General features: G+C 41.3%; 1 protein-coding gene and 1 long non-coding RNA gene across 5 annotated transcripts in view; one reads left to right on the forward strand and one right to left on the reverse strand.

Moving 5' to 3' along the window:
- Positions 1 to 13,524, reverse strand: part of LOC134347235 (uncharacterized) — a 55,862-nt gene extending 42,338 nt beyond the window's left edge. The window contains exons 1-3 of the long non-coding RNA XR_010018112.1: positions 13,449 to 13,524; positions 13,047 to 13,196; positions 9,268 to 9,464 (exon numbers count right to left, since the gene is read on the reverse strand). This is a non-coding gene — a long non-coding RNA (uncharacterized LOC134347235). The remainder of the gene's footprint in view (positions 1 to 9,267; positions 9,465 to 13,046; positions 13,197 to 13,448) is intronic.
- Positions 1 to 20,884, forward strand: part of zfyve28 (zinc finger, FYVE domain containing 28) — a 193,076-nt gene that overhangs the window by 157,308 nt on the left and 14,884 nt on the right. For all 4 annotated transcript variants that reach the window (XM_063049568.1, XM_063049567.1, XM_063049569.1 and 1 more), the window contains 3 exons: positions 794 to 957; positions 8,502 to 8,618; positions 13,974 to 14,078. In XM_063049568.1, the coding sequence (XP_062905638.1) occupies positions 794 to 957; positions 8,502 to 8,618; positions 13,974 to 14,078 (386 nt within the window). The remainder of the gene's footprint in view (positions 1 to 793; positions 958 to 8,501; positions 8,619 to 13,973; positions 14,079 to 20,884) is intronic.

Raw genomic sequence — 20,884 nt, forward strand, 5'->3', positions numbered from 1 at the left:
GATTTCTGGACATTAAGATTTAAGGAGTATCAGTAGTGCTGAAAAGTTTCACTGAGATGGAGATCAGTCATGTTCATATGATTGCTCAAAAAGCTCGTGGACTATGAGAAGTAGGATTTGAAGTGCTTTTGTCAATCTTTTGTGGAAAAAGTAATTGAAGCTGACATCTTGGTGCATTATTTGCAGGGAGACTGCACTGAGGTACTATAAAACTGGGACATTCAGGTCCTTGTCAATATTTTTCATTTACTACTTTACCTAGTGAAGGTCTGCAGCTTACAATTTATGTATGATCCTAATACTACATGAAAGTCATTTGATAAGGTTTGATATGGAGCTACATAAGGAGACGTTAAGACACAACTGTTTAAAAACATGGGCTTAAAGAAAGTAAGGTATAAAATATGCACAGGGACAGAGTAGAAGAATTCGAGGGCTGGGAGAGATTACAAAGTGAGCCAACAGAATGATAGCAAAGATGAAAACTTCTAAGTAAGGGGCATTGCTTGGTCCTGAGTCTCTCCCATTTGTAGATGTGATAGGTGATAGTTCACGTGTCCAAGAACACTTATGTTGTTGAATGAGTCCAGAGAGTGTACATTGTATTAGGAGTTCTGCCTTACTGCACTTGGGGAGTTTAGTTTCACCATACAAACTCTGTGGTTGAGGCTTTTAGGCAAACTGGTGTAGGGTGACATTCAACATTTTGTTTTGTTACAAGAGCATACTGATGGCCTGTGTTTTAAAATTCTTTTCAGTTCTTCTGGCATTAACACATGCTCTGTTATTACAGTCCTGTTGGCAGTCTAACTACAAGTTCCTACACCTCTGAGGATGTAGATCAAGAGGAGATCCAGCTTGCACTTCTGGCTGCCAAGATTGCCACTAGAGAGAAGATCCGGGCTCGTTTCCATAGCAGCAGTGACCTTATTCACAGACTTTTTGTGTGCATCGCAGGTATCTATATACTTTGTACTCAGAAAATTCCCTGCTTTATTGAATGACTTTGTTTTATGCCATGATCTTAATAAAACTAATGATAGGGTTTAACAGAGTCAGCATGCATTAGTGAAAGGAAAATCATATCCAGCAATTTTTTTTAAAGTTTGTAATTAACAGAATAGGATAAAGGTGAACAAGTAAATGTGGTGTACTGGACTGCAAAAGACCTTCACTAAGTTGCTGCACAAGGTGGACTAAGGTACAGGTGAAAATTGTTACAACACCCATTCACTTAGCCTTGAAGCCCTTTACACACTTGTCTTGTGATAATACAGAAGGAATTTTTTTTTCCCCAAGTTGAGACTATAATTAGTGAGATGTCTCAAAGATTAGTGCTGCATGTGTGAGACACATGATGTCTGAGGGGCCTCAAGGATGTAGACTGGCTAAATGAATGTAAGAAGACATCACCATATTGTGAGGGGGAAAAATGAGGTTGGGGAAGATAGAGAAGTTATTTTTGCAGACATTAAAGGATTGAATGGTGGTGACATTCAGTGGGACCTGTTACCCTTTATACATAAGGAAGTCAACATTAGAATCAGATTTATTATAGCTGACATATGTCATGAAAGTTGTTTTGCATTTCAATACAATGCAAGAAATTTAAACTCCTGTACGTAAGTGTGCAAAAGTCTTATGCACATGTATATGGCCGGGATGCCTGAGACTTTTACACAGTACTGTATTGTCAATGTGGAGCAGAGAATGAGTTTGTAACTCTGGTGGGAGCAAAGAATGTTGGGAATGGTGAGGGTGGAGCTCTGTGGAAGGGTGTGCCATGGCAGAGAAGGAGTACCAGGGGTGAAGGGTGGCATGGATGCAGACACATGCAGCCCTGAGATACCAGGCAAGGTCATTTGATTCAAACAATTGCTTTATTGATCTTTACAGAGTTTCTCTCTGGTGTTCCTGTTCCCTCCCCCTCCCTTCCCCTTTTCCCAACCATGATTCCTCTATCCCTGCCCTCATTCCCCCTCTCAGTTAGTTACAACAAGAAATATAAAAGATAAATGAGTAGTCCAAAAGAAGAGAAAATTGTGAGATCATGTTCATGGGTTCATAGACTGTTCATAAATATGATGGCAGTGAGGAAGAAGCTGTTCCGAAAACATTGAATGTGTATCTCCAGGCTCCAGTATATCCTCCCTGTTGGTGGTAATATGAAGAGGGCATGTTCTAGATGGTGAAGGTCCTTAACAATGGATGCTGCTTTCTTGAGTTGTGTATGTACAGCAAGTACTAAGACAAGTGAACGTTATGTTGGCTTTCATTGCAAGAGAATTTGAGTAAAGGCATAAGTATATCTGTAGGACCCTGGTGACATCATACTTGGACTGCCTCGGGAAGGATGTACTTGAAATAACAGGTACAACAAAGGTTCCTGTGATTGCGTGACAATTGTGGTCGGAGAATCAGAGGTGATTTCATTGAAACATACCCCATTGGCTGCAGAAAAGGTGGACATCATGGAGGGATTGTCTACGGACAATCGGCAATGGGCTATTAGTTTCAATATAATTATGGAGAAGGATAGGTCTGGACCCAGGGTTGAGATTTTTGATTGGAGAAAAGCTAACTTTGAGGAGATGCAAAGGGATTTAGAAGGAGTGGATTGGGACAATTTGTTTTATGGGAAGAACGTAATAGAGAAATGCAGGTCATTTAAAGGTGAAATTTTGAGGGTACAGAATCTTTATGTTCCTGTTAGGTTGAAAGGAAAGGTTAAAAGTTTGAGAGAGCCATGGTTTTCGAGGGATATTGGAAACTTGGTTCGGAAAAAGAGAGATATCTACAATAAATATAGGCAGCATGGAATAAATGAGGTGCTCGAGGAATATAAAGAATGTAAAAAGAATCTTACGAAAGAAATTAGAAAAGCTGAAAGAAGATATGAGGTTGCTTTGGCAAGTAAGGTGAAAATAAATCCAAAGGGTTTCTACAGTTATATTAATAGCAAAAGGATAGTGAGGGATAAAATTGGTCCCTTAGAGAATCAGAGTGGACAGCTATGTGTGGAGCCAAAAGAGATGGGGGAGATTCTGAACAATTTCTTTTCTTCGGTATTCACTGAGGAGAAGGATATTGAATTGTGTAAAATAAGGGAAACAGGTAGGGAAGTTGATGATGATTAAAGTATGATGTTTAAAGAAGAGGAAGTACTGGAGCTTTTAAGGAGTATAAAAGTGGATAAGTCTCCGGGTCCTGACAGGATATTCCCTAGGACCTTGAGGGAAGTTAGTGTGGAAATAGCAGGGCTCTGACTGAAATATTTCAAATGTTAATAGAAACAGGGATGGTGCCGAAGGATTGGCAGATTGCTCATGTTGTTCCGTTGTTTAAAAAGGGTTCTAAGAATAAACCTAGCAATTATCGGCCTGTGAGTTTGACATCAGTGATGGGTAAATTGATGGAAGGTATTCTTAGAGATGGTATATATAATTATCTGGATAGACAGGGTCTGATTAGGAACAGTCAACATGGATTTGTGCGTGGAAGGTCATGTTTGACAAATCTTATTGAATTTTTTGAAGAGGTTACTAGGAAAATTGACGAGGGTAAAGCGGTGGATGTTGTCTGTCTGGACTTCAGTAAGGCCTTTGACAAAGTTCCACATGGGAGGTTAGTTAGGAAGGTTCAATCGTTAGGTATTAACATTGAAGTAGTAAAATAGATTCAGCAGTGGCTGGATGGGACAAACCAGAGAGTAGTGGTGGATAACTGTTTGTCAGATTGGAGGCCGGTGACTAGTGGTGTGCCTCAGGGATCTGTACTGGGTCCAATGTTGTTTGTAATATATATTTATGATCTGGATGATGGGGTGGTAAATTGGATGAGTAAGTATGCAGATGATACTAAGATAGGTGGCGTTGTGGATGATGAAGTAGGTTGTCAAAACTTGCAGAGAGATTTAGGCCAGTTAGAAGAGTGGGCTGAAAGATGGCAGATGGAGTTTAATGCTGATAAGTGTGAGGTGCTACATTTTAGTAGGACTAATCAAAATAGGACATACATGGTAAATGGTAGGGCATTGAAGAATGCAGTAGAACAGAGGGATCTAGGAATAATGGTGCATAGTTCCCTGAAGATGGAATATCATGTGGATAGGGTGATGAAGAAAGCTTTTGGTATGCTGGCCTTTATTAATCAGAGCATTGAGTATAGGAGTTGGGATGTAATGTTGAAATTGTACAAGGCATTAATGAGGCCAAATTTGGAGTATTGTGTAGTTTTGGTCACCGAATTATAGGAAAAATGTCAACAAAATGGAGAGAGTACAGAGAAGATTTACTAGAATGTTATCTGGGTTTCATCACCTAAGTTATAGAGGAAGGTTGAACAAGTTCTTTGGAACATAGAAGGTTGAGGGGGGGGACTTGATAGAGGTATTTAAAATTATTAGGGGAATAGATAGAGTTGACATGGATAGGCTTATTCCATTGAGAGTGGGGAAGATTCAAACAAGAGGACATGAGTTGAGAGTTAAAGGGCAAAAGTTTAGGGGTAACATGAGAGGGAAATTCTTTACTCAGAGAGTGGTAGCTGTGTGGAACGAGCTTCCAGCAGAAGTGGTTGAGGCAGGTTCGATGTTGTCATTTAAAGTTAAATTGGGCAGCTATATGGATAGGAAAGGAATGGAGGGTTATGGGCTGAATGCAGGTCGGTGGGACTAGGTGAGAGTAAGAGTTCGGCACGGACTGGAAGGGCCGAGATGGCCTGTTTCCGCTTCGTAATTGTTATATGGAGTCTGTGTGGGTGGAGGTTAGGAACAGGAAGGGGTCAATAACTTTACTGGATGTTTTTTATAGGCCGCCCAATAGTAACAGGGATTTCGAGGAGCAGATAGGGAAACAGATCCTGGAAAGGTGTGATAATAGCAGAGTTGTCGTGATGGGAGATTTTAATTTCCCAAATATCGATTGGCATCTCCCTAGAGCAAAGGGTTCAGATGGGGTGGAGTTTGTTAGGTGTGTTCAGGAAGGTTTCTTGACACAATATGTAGGTAAGCCTACAAGAGAAGAGGCTGTACTTGATTTGGTATTGGGAAATGAACCTGTTCAGGTGTCAGATCTGTCAGTGGGAGAGCATTTTAGAGATAGAGATAAAGAATTCTATCTCCTTTACAATAGCATTGGAGACAGATAGGAACAGACAAGTTAGAAAAGCGTATAATTGGATTATGGGGAATTATGAGGCAATCGGGCAGGAACTTGGAAGCTTAAATTGGGAACAGATGTTCTCAGGGAAAAGTACGGCAGAAATGTGGCAAATGTTCAGGGGATATTTGAGTGGAGTTCTGCATAGGTTCGTTCCAATGAGACAGGGAAGTTATGGTAGGGTACAGGAACCATGGTGTACAAAGGCTGTAATAAATCTAGTCAAGAAGAAAAGAAAAGCTTACGAAAGGTTCAGAGAGCTAGGTAATGTTAGAGATCTAGAAGATTATACAGCTAACAGGAAGGAGCTTAAGAAGGAAATTAGGAGAGCCAGAAGGGGCCATGAGAAGGACTTGGACAGCAGGATTAAGGAAAACCCTATTTTACAAGTATGTGAAGAGCAAGAGGATAAGACGTGAAAGAATAGGACCTATCAAGTGTGACAGTGGGCAAGTGTGTATGGAACCGGAGGAAATAGCAGGGGTACTTAATGAATACTTTAGTATTCACTATGGAAAAGGATCTTGGTGTTTGTAGTGATGACTTGCAGTGGACTGAAAAGCTTCAGCATGTAGATATTAAGAAAGAGGATGTGCTGGAGCTTTGGAAAGCATCAAGTTGGATAAGTCGCCAGGACTGGATGAGATGTACCCCAGGCTACTGTGGGAGGTGAGGGAGGAGATTGCTGTGCCTCTGGTGATGATCTTTGAATCATCAATGGAGACGAGAGTGGTTCCGGAGGATTGGAGGGTTGCAGATGTTGTTCCTTTATTCAAGAGAGGAAACTATAGACCAGTGAGTGTTACCTCAGTGTTGTAAGTTGTTGGAGAAGATCCTGAGAGGCAGGATTTATGAACATTTGGAGAGGTATAATATGATTAGGAGTAGTGGAGTGCCTCAAGGATCTGTTCTGGGACCCTTACACTTCATGATTTTTATAAGTGACCTGGATGAGGAAGTGGAGGGATGGGTTAGTAAGTTTGCTGATGACACAAAGGTTGGAGGTGTTGTGGATAGTGTGGAGGGCTGTCAGAGGTTACAGCGGGACTTTGATAGGATGCAAAACTAGGCTGAGAAGTTGCAGATGGAGTTCAACCCAGATAAGTATGAAGTGGTTCATTTTGGTAAGTCAAATATGATGGCAGAATATAGTATTCATGGTAAGTCTCTTGGCAGTGTGGAGGATCAGAGGGATCTTGGGGTCCGAGTCCATAGGACACTCAAAGCAGCTGTGCATGTTGATTCTGTGGTTAAGAAGGTGTATGGTGTATTGGTATTCATCAATTGTGGAATTGAATTTAGGAGCTGAGAGTTGATGTTGCATTTATATAGGACCCTGGTCAGACCACACTTGGAGTACTGTGCTCAGTTCTGGTTGCCTCACTACAGGAAGGATGTGGAAACCATAGACAGGGTGCAGAGGAGATTTACAAGGATGTTGCCTGGATTGTGGAGCATGCCTTATGAGAATAGGTTAAGTGAACTCGGCCTTTTCTCCTTGGAGTGACGGAGGATGAGAGGTGACCTGATAGGGGTGTATAAGATGATGAGAGGTATTGATTGTGTGGATAGTCAGGGGCTTTTTCCCAGGGCTGAAATGGTTGTGAGTGCATGGAGTGGGCTGCCGGCAACGGTGGGGTCTTTTTAAGAGACTTTTGGATAGGTTCATGGAGCTTAGTAAAATAGAGGGCTGTTCTATGGGTAACCCTAGTAATTTCTAAGATAGGGACATGTTTGGCACAACTTTGTGGGCCGAAGGGCCTGTATTGTGCTGTAGGTTTTCTATGTTTCTATTCTTTAAGAGTTTGACAGGCTGGACACAGGTTTGATGTTTCCCCTGTTTGGGGGTTTCTAGAACCAGAGATTAGGCATCTGTTAGTCTTGTGAGACCATGGATTTGTGCCTTGGAAGATTTCCAGGGCGCAGGCCTGTGCAAGGTTGTATGGAAGACTGGCAGTTGCCCATGCTGCAAGTCTCCCCTCTCCATGCCACCGATGTTGTCCAAGGGAAGGGCACTAGGGCCGATACAGCTTGGCACCGGTGTCGTTGCAGAGCAATGTGTGGTTAAGTGCCTTACTCAGGGACACAACACACTGCCTCAGCTGAGGCTCGAACTCACGACCTTCAGATCACTAGACCGATGCCTTAACCACTTGGCCATGTGCCAACACAACCAGAGATCAGCCTCAAAATAAAAGCAGAGGGGTTGGAATTTCTTCCATTTAGAGATGAAGATTCTCTGTAGTTCTTTCACCAAGAGGCTGAGTCATTCTGTATACTTCTAAAGACAAAATGATAAGTTTTTTGGATGCCATGGGAATCCAGTGATGTGGGACACTGAGGAAGAAGATTAGTCATGATATTATTGAATGGTAGAGCCTGCACAATCGGCTGGTTATATTTCAAAGTTCAATATAAATGTATTAAAGTATATATGTATACACATACACACACACACACACACACACACACACACACACACACACACACACACACACACCATATACTATCCTGAGATTTATTTTCTTGTGGGCATTCACAGTAGAACAAAGATTTACTTTAGAATTCTTGGAAAAACTACACACAAGCAAAGATGGACAAACAGCAAATGTGTAAAAGACAAATTGTACAAATCAAAAAATAAAATAATAGTAATAAATAATATTGATAACGTGTGTTGTCGAGTCCTTGAAAGTGAGTCCATAGGTTATGGAATCAGTTCAGTGCTGGGGTGAGTGAAGTTATTCACGGTAGTTCAGGTGTCTGATGGCTGCAGTGTAATACCTGTTCCTGAACCTGGTGGTATGGGTCCTGAGGTCTGGTGGCAGCAGTGAGAAGAGAGCATGACCTAGATGGTAGGGGTCCTTGATGATGGATGTTGCTTTTACATGTCAGCGTTCCTGGTAGATGTGCTCAGTGGTAGTGTGCACAGCTACAAGGCTTGTGTAGTTTGAAACTGCTGATGCTAATGTCTGTTCTGAATTTGTGTGGTGAGGGGCAAAGAATCCTTGACAAATATTGATGTTGTCCTGGAAACACCCTGGCATAAGTTGGTAATAATTTTAAGCTCCTGTAGTAATGAAACATTAATATGTTTGCTTGTTAAAATATAGTATCTGATTACTGTAAACACTTGTGCCTCAACTTTTTCATCACAGGTAAAATATAGATTGGTGCCAAAACAACCTGCTTTGTTTTAATCAGTCTCACCATTGCAAGATATTTTCTGGTGAAGACCATGTCCCCGGCTTTACTCCTGAAATTTGTGTGTATTGACTCCTGTTGTATTGTGATCCATATGCAGAAAGTTGTGTTAACTAACACCATTTCACACCATCATAGGTGTTGCTGACCAGTTGCAGACTAACTATGCAAGTGACCTGCGAAGTATCCTTAAAACCTTGTTTGAGGTCATGGCAACCAAGCTAGAGTATGAAAGCAGCAGGACAGAGAAGAAAGGTAATAGACCAGTTTACTCCTGAGTTGTGTAATTTGTCTGTTCAGCACAATGCTAACTGTCCTGTTTGGGTGTACCCTTCTGGATGCTACAACTTGCTTTACATTTACTTTTTTATTTTTTATTTAGAGATACAGTGCAGAATAGGCTCTTCTGTCCTGTCGCACTGCCCCAACAGCCCCGATTTAACCCGAACCTAATCATGGGACAATTTACGATGACTAATTAACCTGTGACTTTGGACTGTGGGAGGAAACCGGTGCATCTGGAGAAAACCCACACGTTCAATAGGGAGGAGATACAGACTACTTACAGATGATGTCTGAATTGAACTCCAAACTCTGGAACACCCTAACTTGTAAGAGAGTCATGCTAACTGCAAGCTACAGTGTACCAATATACAGTGTCTAGAAAAAGTATTCAGCCTCCCCCCACCCCTCCTTGGAAGTTTTCATGTTTTATTGTTTCACAACATTGAATCAGTGGATTTGATTTGGCATTTTTTTTTACACTGATCAACAGAAAAAGACACTTTCGTGTCAAAGTGAAAACAGATCTCGACAAAGTGATCTAAATTAATTACAAGTACAAAACAAAATAGTTGATTACGTAAGTCTTCACCCCCTTCAAGTCAATATTTAGTAAATGTACCTTCGGAGGCAATTACAGCCTTGAGTCTGTGTGGATAGGTCTCTATCAGCTTTGCACGTCCAGTCACTGCAATTTTTCCCCATTCTTCTTTACAAAGCTGTTCAAGCTCTGTCAGATTTTATGGGGATCGCGATTAAACAGCCCTTTTCAAGCAATGCACACAAAATGCTGGAGAAACTCAGCAGGCCAGGCAGCATCTACGGAAAAGAGTACAGTTAGCATTTTGGGCCAGGACCCTTCAGCAGGACTTTCAAGTCTAGCCACAAATTCTCAATTGGACTCTGACTTGGCCACTCTAGGTCATTAACTTTGTTGTTTTTAAACCCTTCCTGTGTAGCCTTGGCTTTGTGCTTGGGGTCATTGGCGTGCTGGAAAACAAATCTCCCAAGTCGCAGTCCTCTTGCAGACTGCACAAGGTTTTCTTCCAGAATTTCCCTGTATTTTGCTTTATTCATTTTACCCGCTACCTTCACAAGCCTTCCAGGGCCTGCTGCAGTGAAGCATTCCCATAACATGATGCAGCCACCACCACGCTTCACAGTAGGGATGGTAAGTTTTTGCTGATGAGCAATGTTTGACTTCTGCTAAACATAGCATTTAATCTGATAGCCAAAAAGCTCAATTTTGGTTTCATCAGACCAACGAGCCACCTTCCAGCTGACTTCAGAATCTCCCACATGCCTTCTGGCAAACTCTAGCCGAGATTTCATGAATTTTTTTTTTTCTTTTTTTTGTAATTTATTTTTTATTGAAGTTCATCATCAAACAAACATTTCCATAAGATGTATTTCAGATATTGTACATATATATCATATAATCATATATGCCACAAATCTCCACATAATATTTATCTGAGGTATACACTTGAAGAAAAGCGAGGAAAGAAAGAACAAGCAAAAGGAGAAAACTATGTACAAGTAGGGAGTGATTTTTTTTTTACGACATATTCATTGATTTGTGAGAATAAAATCAGGCCTATGAGGTGTTATGTAGTTGAACCATTTTTCCCGGTATGAATCAAATTGTTCCAACTTATGATTAACAGATGCTGTTATCTGCTCCATTTTGTATATGTCCATTGTAATTTCCATCCATGCATTTAAAGTTGGGCTCTCCTGTGATAGCCATTTCCTGGTAAGAGTCTTTTTACCAGCCACCAGCAGTATATTCATTAAATATTTATCTCTTTTTAACCATTCTTGAGGTATATACCCAAAATATATGCTCTTACTTTCTAAGGGTATTTCATATTTAAAGATGTCTTGTAGGGCATTGTGTATCCCACTCCAATAGTCTTTGATAAGGGGGCATTCTCAGTAATTAAGATAATGGTTTGCATTTTGATTTCCACAATTTCTCCAGCAAACAGGGAGGTTACTATCGCAATAGGATTTCTGAGGGGGTGTAATAAAATATCTTATCAAGTTTTTCCATCCAAACTCCCTCCATTTCTATGAACTGGTACACTTCCATTGATACCTCCATATTATTGTCCATTCTTCCTCAGATATAATTATCCCTCCTTCCTTCTCCCATTTTGTTGTAATGTATCAAGTCGAATGTGTTTTAAGATTTGACAAACCCTTATACACGCTTGAAATTATTCTACTACTGTTGTCTGAATTACAGGCTTTTCTAAATATCTCTATCAAATATGTACTTGCCTTGGTTACATTTTTAACCATCCTATTAACATACTGTCACATCTGTAACTACCAATAAAAGTCTTGTTTTTCTAATGTGTTTCTCTTTAAGCATTTCAAAACTGAACAGTGTTCCTTTTTTCATTATATTGCAAAGAACTGTTATTCTTTTAGCTGTGCAGTCCTTAAATCTAGCATCCAGTTTATTCGACGTAAAATCCAAGTCATATGTCATGAAACACACACAAAATGCTGGTGGAACGCAGCAGGCCAGGCAGCATCTATAGGAAGAAGTACAGTCAACGTTTTGGGTCGAGACCCTTTGTCAGGACTTGCGTATGTCATGAGATATTTTTCAACTGTGGCTTTCTCTTTGTCACTCTCCCATAAAGCTGCACCAGAGCTGTCTTAGGTCTCTTGGTGGCCTCCTTCACTATTCCTCTTCTTGCACGGTCACTGTTTTTGAGGACGGACTGCTCTAGGCAGATTTACAGCTGTGCCATATTCTTTCCATTTCTTAGTGATTGACTAACTATACTCCAAGGGATATTCAGTGACTTGGAAAATGTTCTTGTATCTATCTCCTGACTTGTGCTTTTCAATAACCTTTTTACGGAGTGTTCTTTTGCCTTCATGGTGTAGTTTTTGCCAGGATACTGACTCACCAGCAGTTGGACCTTCCAGATACAGGTGTATTTTTACTACAATCATTTGAAACAACTTGACTGCATACAGATGATTTCCATTTAACTAATTATGTGACTTCTAAAACCAATTGGCTGCACCAGTGATGATTTGGTGTGTCATATTAAAAGGGGTCACTACTTGAGTAATCAATTATTTTGTGTTTATATTTGTAATTGATCTATTCATGACGTCCTCGTTAGATTTTCGTTTCGTCCATGATATTCTTTGCATCCTCCTCAAAAACCACATCTCTGCTGCTACAACTCGTTTCCTCATGTTACTAGATATTGTCCAACATTCTCAGCCATATAACATAACTGGATAAACGTAACATTTCAGTACTCTGAGGCAGGTTGTCATGCTTAGTTTAGTATTGGTCAGTATACTCTTCTTTCTCGTAAAGGTGTCTTTTGCCATCCCTATTCTTCTTTTGATGTCCATGTCGCACCTGCCATCTGATGTCACCCAGCTTCCTAAGTAGCAAAAGTTCTGTACTTGTTTTATGTCTTCCCCGTTTATTCTGAGACTGCAGATAGGATTCTCATTCTTTTTGGATATCACCATACATTCCATCTTTTTGCAATTGATAGCTAGACCCATTTTTACACTTCCAACAATTATATCAATTAAGTTTTGTAGTTCTTCCTCTGTACTTGCAATTAACACAGTGTCATCTGCATATCTGAAATTATTCATGTTTTCACCCAACTTTGATTCCCAAGATGTCTCTTATTTTTTGTAATATTGTTTCACTGTACACATTAAATAAATCAGGGGAGAAAACACACCCTTGTCTAACGCCTCTCTTGATTTTCGTAAACTGACTCACTTCTCCATCTATTCTTACAGCGGCAGTTTGTTCCTAGTACAGATTTCTGAATAGGTGGAGGTCTTTCAAATCTAGATCTAGAGTTTTCTGTAATATTTCAAATAACTTATTGTGCTTCACTTTATCAAATGCTTTTGTGTAGTCGATAAAACAAACAAATCTTTTTGCACTTGAATAGCTCGTTCTGATAGTATCCCTAACATCAATATTGCGTTTCTTGTACCTTTATCTTTCACAAAACCACATTGTTCTTTACCTATTTCAGCTTGTTTCTTATTCTTGTCATCAAAATTCTTAGAAGTATCTTGGTGATATGACTCATTAAACTTATGGTCCTATGTAATTCACATTCTATTGCTCCAGGTTTCTTAGAAAGAGTAATAAATACTGATTTTTTCATCTCTTATGGTATTATTCCAGTCTCATAAATAATATAATGCATATATTCAAATTCATATACAAACACACTATATAAATAAAAATAAAATCATATCACACAGAATGCTGGAGGAACTCAGCAGGTCAGGCAGCAGCCGTGGAAAATAAAAAGTTGATGTTCCGGACTAAGACCCTTCTTCAGGACTAAATCATACAATGTGTTTAAAAAAATATTTACCTACCCTTGGAAGTTTTCTTGTTTTACAACAGATGATGATGATGATTATATATGCTCTGTAATATAGCAGTGGCTCTTGATGTTAAGACGATTATTTTATCCCATCGGAGACTGATCTTTATATTATTAACAGTCTCTCCCCGATCAGACTCCACTGAAAAAGAGGGGAACATTTTAATTTGTAGTGTCCCACAGGGGGAGGGGGAAGCGTAACAACTTAATTTTGTTACATTTTGACATGGTTTAGGTATATGCTCCAAAAATACACTAAAACAAATTTGGGTTGTAGCAACAACATTCATCTTGGTCATTGGGTAAAGGAATTGATCCTTTGACTGACTGTGTTGAGCATCAAACATTAGCTATTCTAAGTGCTTCCACCTATCTTTCACCCCAGTTTTCTTACCCAGGTACACTACAGCAAATTAAGTTAGCAAACAGCATGCGGGAGGAAACAGTCACAGAGAAGACATGGAGACTCTGTGCGGGCGGCTCTCAAGGTCAGGATTGAACTCTGACCTCTGGAGCTTTGAGGCAGTGGTGCCAATTGCATACCACAATGGAATTAGTTATTCCCTGCTGCTAATATTTAACAATCCTGACTTCCATTGTTGAAGGACCTAAAATGCTTCACTCCAAAATTTGATCCAGTTTGCTGGGTTGGGCAGGGGCTGGTGTTGTAAGCTGTGTAGTGGAAAATACCCAGCCCCTCATTTCTAAAAGCCAGAATTAACTTTGTACAGAAAATGCATGTTCCCATACTGATTTAATGATTACAGTGTTAACAAGGTTGCAAATTAACTAAAGGTAAAACACAAATCTCTGGATAACGACTGGCTCTGTAACTGAATATCTGACAGTAAAAAAACAGTATTGAGTTTCCTAGTTTAAATACCTTGTTTTATTCCAATACTGGAGTTTTTTTTTCCAGGTGACCAGACATTGAGAAGTCCTGTTCTCGAAGACTGTGCTTTGTGTCGAGAAAGCATTTCTTCCTCTGAACTTGATGACAAGGCAAGAGATGAGGACTTTGAAGGTGAAATATTAAATACTTAATACAAGAGTAACAGTGGATATTGGTTAGATATGCAATTGCCTACACAAATCAATCTTGGGAGAATTTACACTTTGAAATGCATATCAATTTGCACACAGCGTTGGTGAGCATTGTTTGAGAGTACAGGAAATTGACCCGATTCTACTGAATATCTCTGGCTGCATTTAAACTATACAAAGGTTACTGCACCAAAAGATCACCCAGTCTTTTTAAATATTGCTGACCTTGATGGATTCTTTTCCATTAAAAGGACACAATTTCTTATTCACTTATGGGTTGTGGGCGTCACGTCCAAGGCCATAGTTTATTGCTCATCCTTAATTGTCCTTGAAAGTGGTGATAGGCTGTCGCCTTTAAGCATTCAAATCTATAAGAAGGTCCTTGCTCCATCAAGACAATTAGGTAAAGTGTTCTGGGCTTTTGACTCATCAGTGATGAACTTCAGTGATTGATGTTAAATGCTTAAGGCATGCTCCCTTTCCATGGGAACTGCATAATTGAAGTACAGCAAATAATTTTATGGGTTAAATGCTTCTATGTTAATTTTGACAGAAGCCTTTTGCTTCAGTGTTGCATGTGAAGTTTCTTGAACAGCACTGATAAAATAGCCTGTGTCCTTTTAATTGACTGACTCTAATTATTTCCACCATTACCAGTGTAGTCTGTTTCAACCTATATAACTCTGCCCTTCCATCTTCTATAACCGTTAACCATGCTTTTGTTCTACTCTGACTCAATAGTCTTGTAGTCAGTCTCCTACTACATTCCTTCATGATTCTGCTGTTTGTATTTACATCAGTTTCTGATCACTCATTCCTCCTTGTTGACTAGCATTTGTTTCAGTCCAGCTGGGCTGATCTTAAAACTTTCAGCCTTGTGCTTGTAATCATTTCATGGTCTTGTTAGTCCAGCTTCCCCAGAGTGCAGGGTCAGGGAGATGACATCCTTAGAGCAATGCCCAAAGGTTTTAATTATCTATCTTTTATTTATGTGGCTCTGTCAAATATTGTGTTCTAATATTCCTATGAAGTACCCATGATGGCTTCTTACAAAATAAACTATTAGTTAAAATTGATGGGAGAACTTTTTAATAAACCCTGAGTGTACAGACTTGCAAATATCAAGTGTTGTCTTGCCCAGAACTAAATTTCCTAGGAAGTGGCACAGTTCTGCTTGTAGCAGTGTGACTACATTTCTCACTTGTGTCCACATTGAGGATAGATTCAGCGATAACCTGATGACAGGTCAGGGAGCAGGAACATCCATGGGGAATTTGCATGATTACTACCTGGCAACCCATGTAGAAATGAGTTTGAAACTATCTGATGTTTGCAGCAGATTTGGCAGTTGAGTCAGATGTGTCTGCAGTATTCCAGGATGCTGTTGATAGACAACCTGCCTGGCACACAAATGAAATGCAAGAGGTCAAGAAGGAAGTGAACAGAATCGCATGTCCTGAAACAGTCTTTGACAAAACCTTTTTCCTGCCCTACAAGCTCTCACTCTTCCTACACACTGTCTATTGCTTTCAGTTGTTCTCTTTGGTGATCGGGCAAAGTTTGCCAGATGTAAATCCACAGCAAGTAGCTTGCCGTTGAAGAGCTAAATGCAGAATGCACTTTACAGAATTGCATCGATTAATTCTCCATCTTTGAGCGCCTAAGATTGCCTTCTGTAGTTGTTTTAACCTTCTGTAGTTTTGTTTCTTTAACTTAACCAACTTTATGTCCTCCTCTGGAGGAAGATCTTAATTAGTTTACAAATTAGGTGAGCCCCATGTCTAATCATCTCCCCTCAGATTAACACTCCTCTTGTGGATAGATTATTTCATCCTAAATATCTCAAGTTAGAAGCTAAAGATCTTTAAAGATTAGCTTTATTTTTCACATGTACATCGAAACATGGAGTGAAATGTGTTGTTTGTATCAACGACCAACACAGTCCAAGGATTGTGCTGTGGCAGCCCACAACTGTCTGGCACCAACATAGCCTGTCTACAACTCACTAACCCTTACTAACCTATGTGTTTTTTGATGAAACCAGAGCACCAAGAGGAAACCTACACTGTCACATAGAGACTGGGCTTTGAACCCCAATCAGTGATTGCTGGTGCTGTAAAGTATTGGATTAACTCCTATGCTGACACACCACCCTTCTTGGCTCTACTAATCCCCCAAGGTCATTGATTCTAAGTGTACAGTTATACACGACTTTGATGTTTGAACCTCCACAACCAACATAAATTATTAATCCAATTATTAAATCTTTGTTGAATTGCTGAGGCTGCTGGAACTTCAAATACCACTGTGATTTTATGCTTAAGTATTTAAATAGTGTTCAAAACTGTTTAACCCATAACTAATTAGGATCTCAATGATAACAGAAGGACTGTGCTGTTCTAGCAAGTACAAAAGATCCAGTGTTGATCTTATAATTAATGGATAAGAAGTTAATAGACTGGAATACTGGAGGTTTAATCTCCAAACAGAGTTTGGTTAATATAAAACTGCAGCTATAAATGCCATCACTAATGTAATTTAATAGCTCTTTTTCATCTGGTACTTCAATAAGAACATACTTCACATTGTCATTCAGTGGCTGCGTGATTGTACATTTGGCAATGAATATAGTCACAGCAGAGTAAATTTGTGTATGATGGTTGCCAATTTAAAATTCCAGTTCAGGAACTGAGTTGCAGAATCATAGTCGTACAGCACGGAAACAGGCCCTTCCACTCAATTTATCCCTGCTAACCAAGGTGCCCATCTACAAAAAGAAATATAAACAGAAAAAATTCTGCAGATGCTGGAAATCCAAAGCAACACACAAAATGCTGGAGGAACTCAGCAGGTCAGGCAGCAACCATGGAAATTAATAAACAGGCAACATTTCAGGCTGAGAGCCTTCTTCAAGACTGGAAAGGAAGGGAGGAAGAAGCCAGAATAAACATGTGGGGAGGGGGAGAAGGAAGATGGCTATAAGCTGATGTGTGGTCAGGTAGCTGGGAAAGGTAAAGGGCTGGATAGGAAGGAATCTGATAGGAGAGGGGAGTGCACCGTGGGGAAAAAGGGAAGAAAGAGGGGTTCTGGAGGAAGTGATAGGTGAGAAGAGGTAAGAGGCCAGAATGTGGAATAGAAGAGCAAAAGGGGAGGATAAAAAACTACCAGAGGGAGAAATCGATGTCGATACCATCAGGTTGGGGGCTACCCAGACAATATAAGGTGTTGCTCCTCCACCCTGAGAGTGGCTTCATCATAGCACAAGAGGAGGCCATGGACCAACATGTAAGAATGGGAATAGGAATTAAAATGGTTGACCACCAGGAAATTCTGCTTTTGGTGGATGGAGTTATCAGGTCTCTTCAATGTAGAGGAGGCCACATTGGGAGCACCAGATACCATAGACAATCCCAGCAGAGTTTCTGGTGAAGTATTGCCTCAGCTGGACTATTTGGGGCCCTGAATGAAGGTGGAGGAGGTGAATGGGCAGGTGTAACACTTTGGTCACTTGCAGGAATATGTGCCAGGAGGGAGACTAATGGGGAGGGGTGTATAAACAAGGAAGGGAGCAAACCCTGTGGAAAGCAGGTGGAGGGGGGAGGTAAAGATGTGTTTGGCGGTAGGATCCCTTTGGAGATGGCGGAAGTTGGGTAGGATGTGTTGGATGCAATGACTCGTGGGGTGATAGGTTAGGACAAGACGAACTCTATCCCTTTAAAGTGGCAGGAAGATGGGGTGAGTGGGGATGTCTGAGAAATGGAGGAGATGTGGATGAGGGCAACATCGATGGTGGAAGAAGGGAGACCCCGTTCATGGAAGAAGGAAGACATCTCAAGCAGAGGAGACTTACAAGGATGTTGACTGAATTGGGGAGCATGCCTTATGAGAATAGGTTGAGTGAACTCGGCCTTTTCTCCTTGGAGTGACGGAGGATGAGAGCCGACCTGATAGAGGTATATAAGATGATGAGAGGCATTGATCGTGTGGATAGTCAGAGGCTTTTTCCCAGGGCTGGAATGGCTAACACGAGAGGGCACAGTTTTAAGGTGCTTGGAAGTAGGTACAGAGGAGATGTGAGGGGCAAGGTTTTACGCAGAAAGTGGTGAGTGCGTGGAATGGGCTGCCGGCGACGGTGGTGGAGGCGGATTTGATAGGGTCTTTTAAGAGACTCCCTGACAGGTACATGGAGCTCAGGAAAAATAGAGGGTTATGGGTAACCCTAGGTAATTTCTAAGGTAAGGACATGTTCGGCACAGCTTTGTGGGCCGAAGGGCCTGTATTGTGCTGTAGGTTTTCTGTGTTCTAAGAAGGAAGACATCTCTGATGTCCTGCATTCTGGGAACAGATGCAGCAGAGACTAAGGAACTTAGAAAAGGGAATAACATTTTTACAGGAGACAGGGTGGGAAGAGGTAGTGTCAAGATAACCATGAGAGTCAGTAGGTTTATATATCAGTCAACAGGTTGTCTCCAGAGATGGAGACAGAGAGATTGAGAAAAGGGAGAGAGGTGTCAGAGATGGACCAAGTGAATTTAAAGGCAGGTTGGAAGTTGAAAGCAAAGTTGATGAAATTGACAAGCTCAGCATGGGTATGTGAAGGAGCACCCATGCAGTCATCCATGTAGTGAAAGAAGAGTTGGGGAGCATTACCAGGGAAGGCTTGGAACATTGACTGTTCTACATAGCCCAATGAAAAGACCAGCATAGCTGGGGCCCATGTAGGTGCCCCTGGCTACCCCTCGAGTCTGGAGAAAGTGCCAAAGAGAAATTGTTGAGGATGAGAGCCATTCTGCCAGACAGATGCAAGTTGTGGTGGAGGGTAACTGATTGGTTCTTTTATTGAGAAAGAAGCTGACAGCATTAAGGCCCTCTTCGTGGGGGTAGAAATATATGGGGACTGGACATCCTTGGTGAAAATGATGCAGTCATGGCCAGGGAATTGAAAGTTATTGAGATCAAGAGCAAAGACAAAGATTGAAGGTTTTTTAGAGAAGATTAGCTTTATTTATCACATGTACATACATCAAAATGTACAGTGAACTGTGTCATTTGCGTCAGCAACTAACACAGTTCAAGGATGTGCTGGAAGCAGTCGGCAAGTGTCCCCATGCTTCCAGTGCCAACAGAGCATGCCTGCAACTTACTAACCTAACCTATACATCTTTGGAATGTGGGAGGAAAACAGAGCATCTGGAGGAAACCCACATGGTCATGGGGAGAATGTACAGGTTTCTTACAAACAGTACCGGGAATTGAACCTGGGTCACTGTAAAGTGTTACACTAACCAATGGCTACGGTGTATGGAAAAGCAGATGGAGCAAGAAGAGAGCACGGAGTGTGAAGAACAGGTTCAGCGTCTGGTAGGAGACAGCAAGAATATGAAGGGCTACCAGTGCTGGAATTTGAAGTAAAGAACGTGAGTGGGAATCATCAGGGAGTGGTGAATGGTGATTGGAACCTGAACCAAATACAGCCTTTTTTTCCTTTTTTTTAAACCAGCTTGATTTGAATTGTATGCCCCTATTCTAAATTTTACTGTTCATGGCAGCTTCAAAGGGTGCGACTACGAGTTTGCATCATTGACTATTGTTTTGCAGATTCATTTGAGATGCGTAGGGAAAAAAGTACTACTTGGGTGAGATAGCAGAGAATAAATATTTTGTCGCAAACAACAGGAATTCTGCAGATGCTGGAAATTCAAGCAACATACATCAAAGTTGCTGGTGAACGCAGCAGGCCAGGCAGCATCTATAGGAAGAGGCGCAGTCGACGTTTCAGGCCAAGACCCTTCGTCAGGACTAACTGAAGGAAGAGTGAGTAAGGGATTTGAAAGCTGGAGGGGGAGGGGGAGATCCAAAATGATAGAAAAAGACAGGAGGGGGAGGGATAGAGCTGAGAGCTGGACAGGTGATAGGCAGAAGGGGATACGAGAGGATCATGGGACAGGAGGTCCGGGAAGAAAGACGGGGGGGGGGTGACCCAGAGGATGGGTAAGAGGTATATTCAGAGGGACAGAGGGAGAAAAAGGAGAGTGAGAGAAAGAATGTGTGCATAAAAATGAGTAACAGATGGGGTACGAGGGGGAGGTGGGGCCTTAGCGGAAGTTAGAGAAGTCGATGTTCATGCCATCAGGTTGGAGGCTACCCAGACGGAATATAAGGTGTTGTTCCTCCAACCTGAGTGTGGCTTCATCTTTACAGTAGAGGAGGCCGTGGATAGACATGTCAGAATGGGAATGGGATGTGGAATTAAAATGTGTGGCCACTGGGAGATCCTGCCTTCTCTGGCGGACAGAGCGTAGATGTTCAGCAAAGCGGTCTCCCAGTCTGCATCGGGTCTCACCAATATATAAAAGGCCACATCGGGAGCACCGGACGCAGTATATCACCCCAGTCGACTCACAGGTGAAGTGATGCCTCACCTGGAAGGACTGTTTGGGGCCCTGAATGATGGTAAGGGAGGAAGTGTAAGGGCATGTGTAGCACTTGTTCCGCTTACACGGATAAGTGCCAGGAGGGAGATCAGTGGGGAGGGATGGGGGGGACGAGGGGGACGAATGGACAAGGGAGTTGACACATTTTAATTCCACATCCCATTCCCATTCTGACATGTCTATCCACGGCCTCCTCTACTGTAAAGATGAAGCCACACTCAGGTTGGAGGAACAACACCTTATATTCCGTCTGGGTAGCCTCCAACCTGATGGCATGAACATCGACTTCTCTAACTTCCGCTAAGGCCCCACCTCCCCCTCGTACCCCATCTGTTACTCATTTTTATGCACA

This window comes from Mobula hypostoma, chromosome 5 (assembly GCF_963921235.1).
Source record: "Mobula hypostoma chromosome 5, sMobHyp1.1, whole genome shotgun sequence".
Lineage (NCBI taxonomy): Eukaryota > Metazoa > Chordata > Chondrichthyes > Myliobatiformes > Myliobatidae > Mobula > Mobula hypostoma.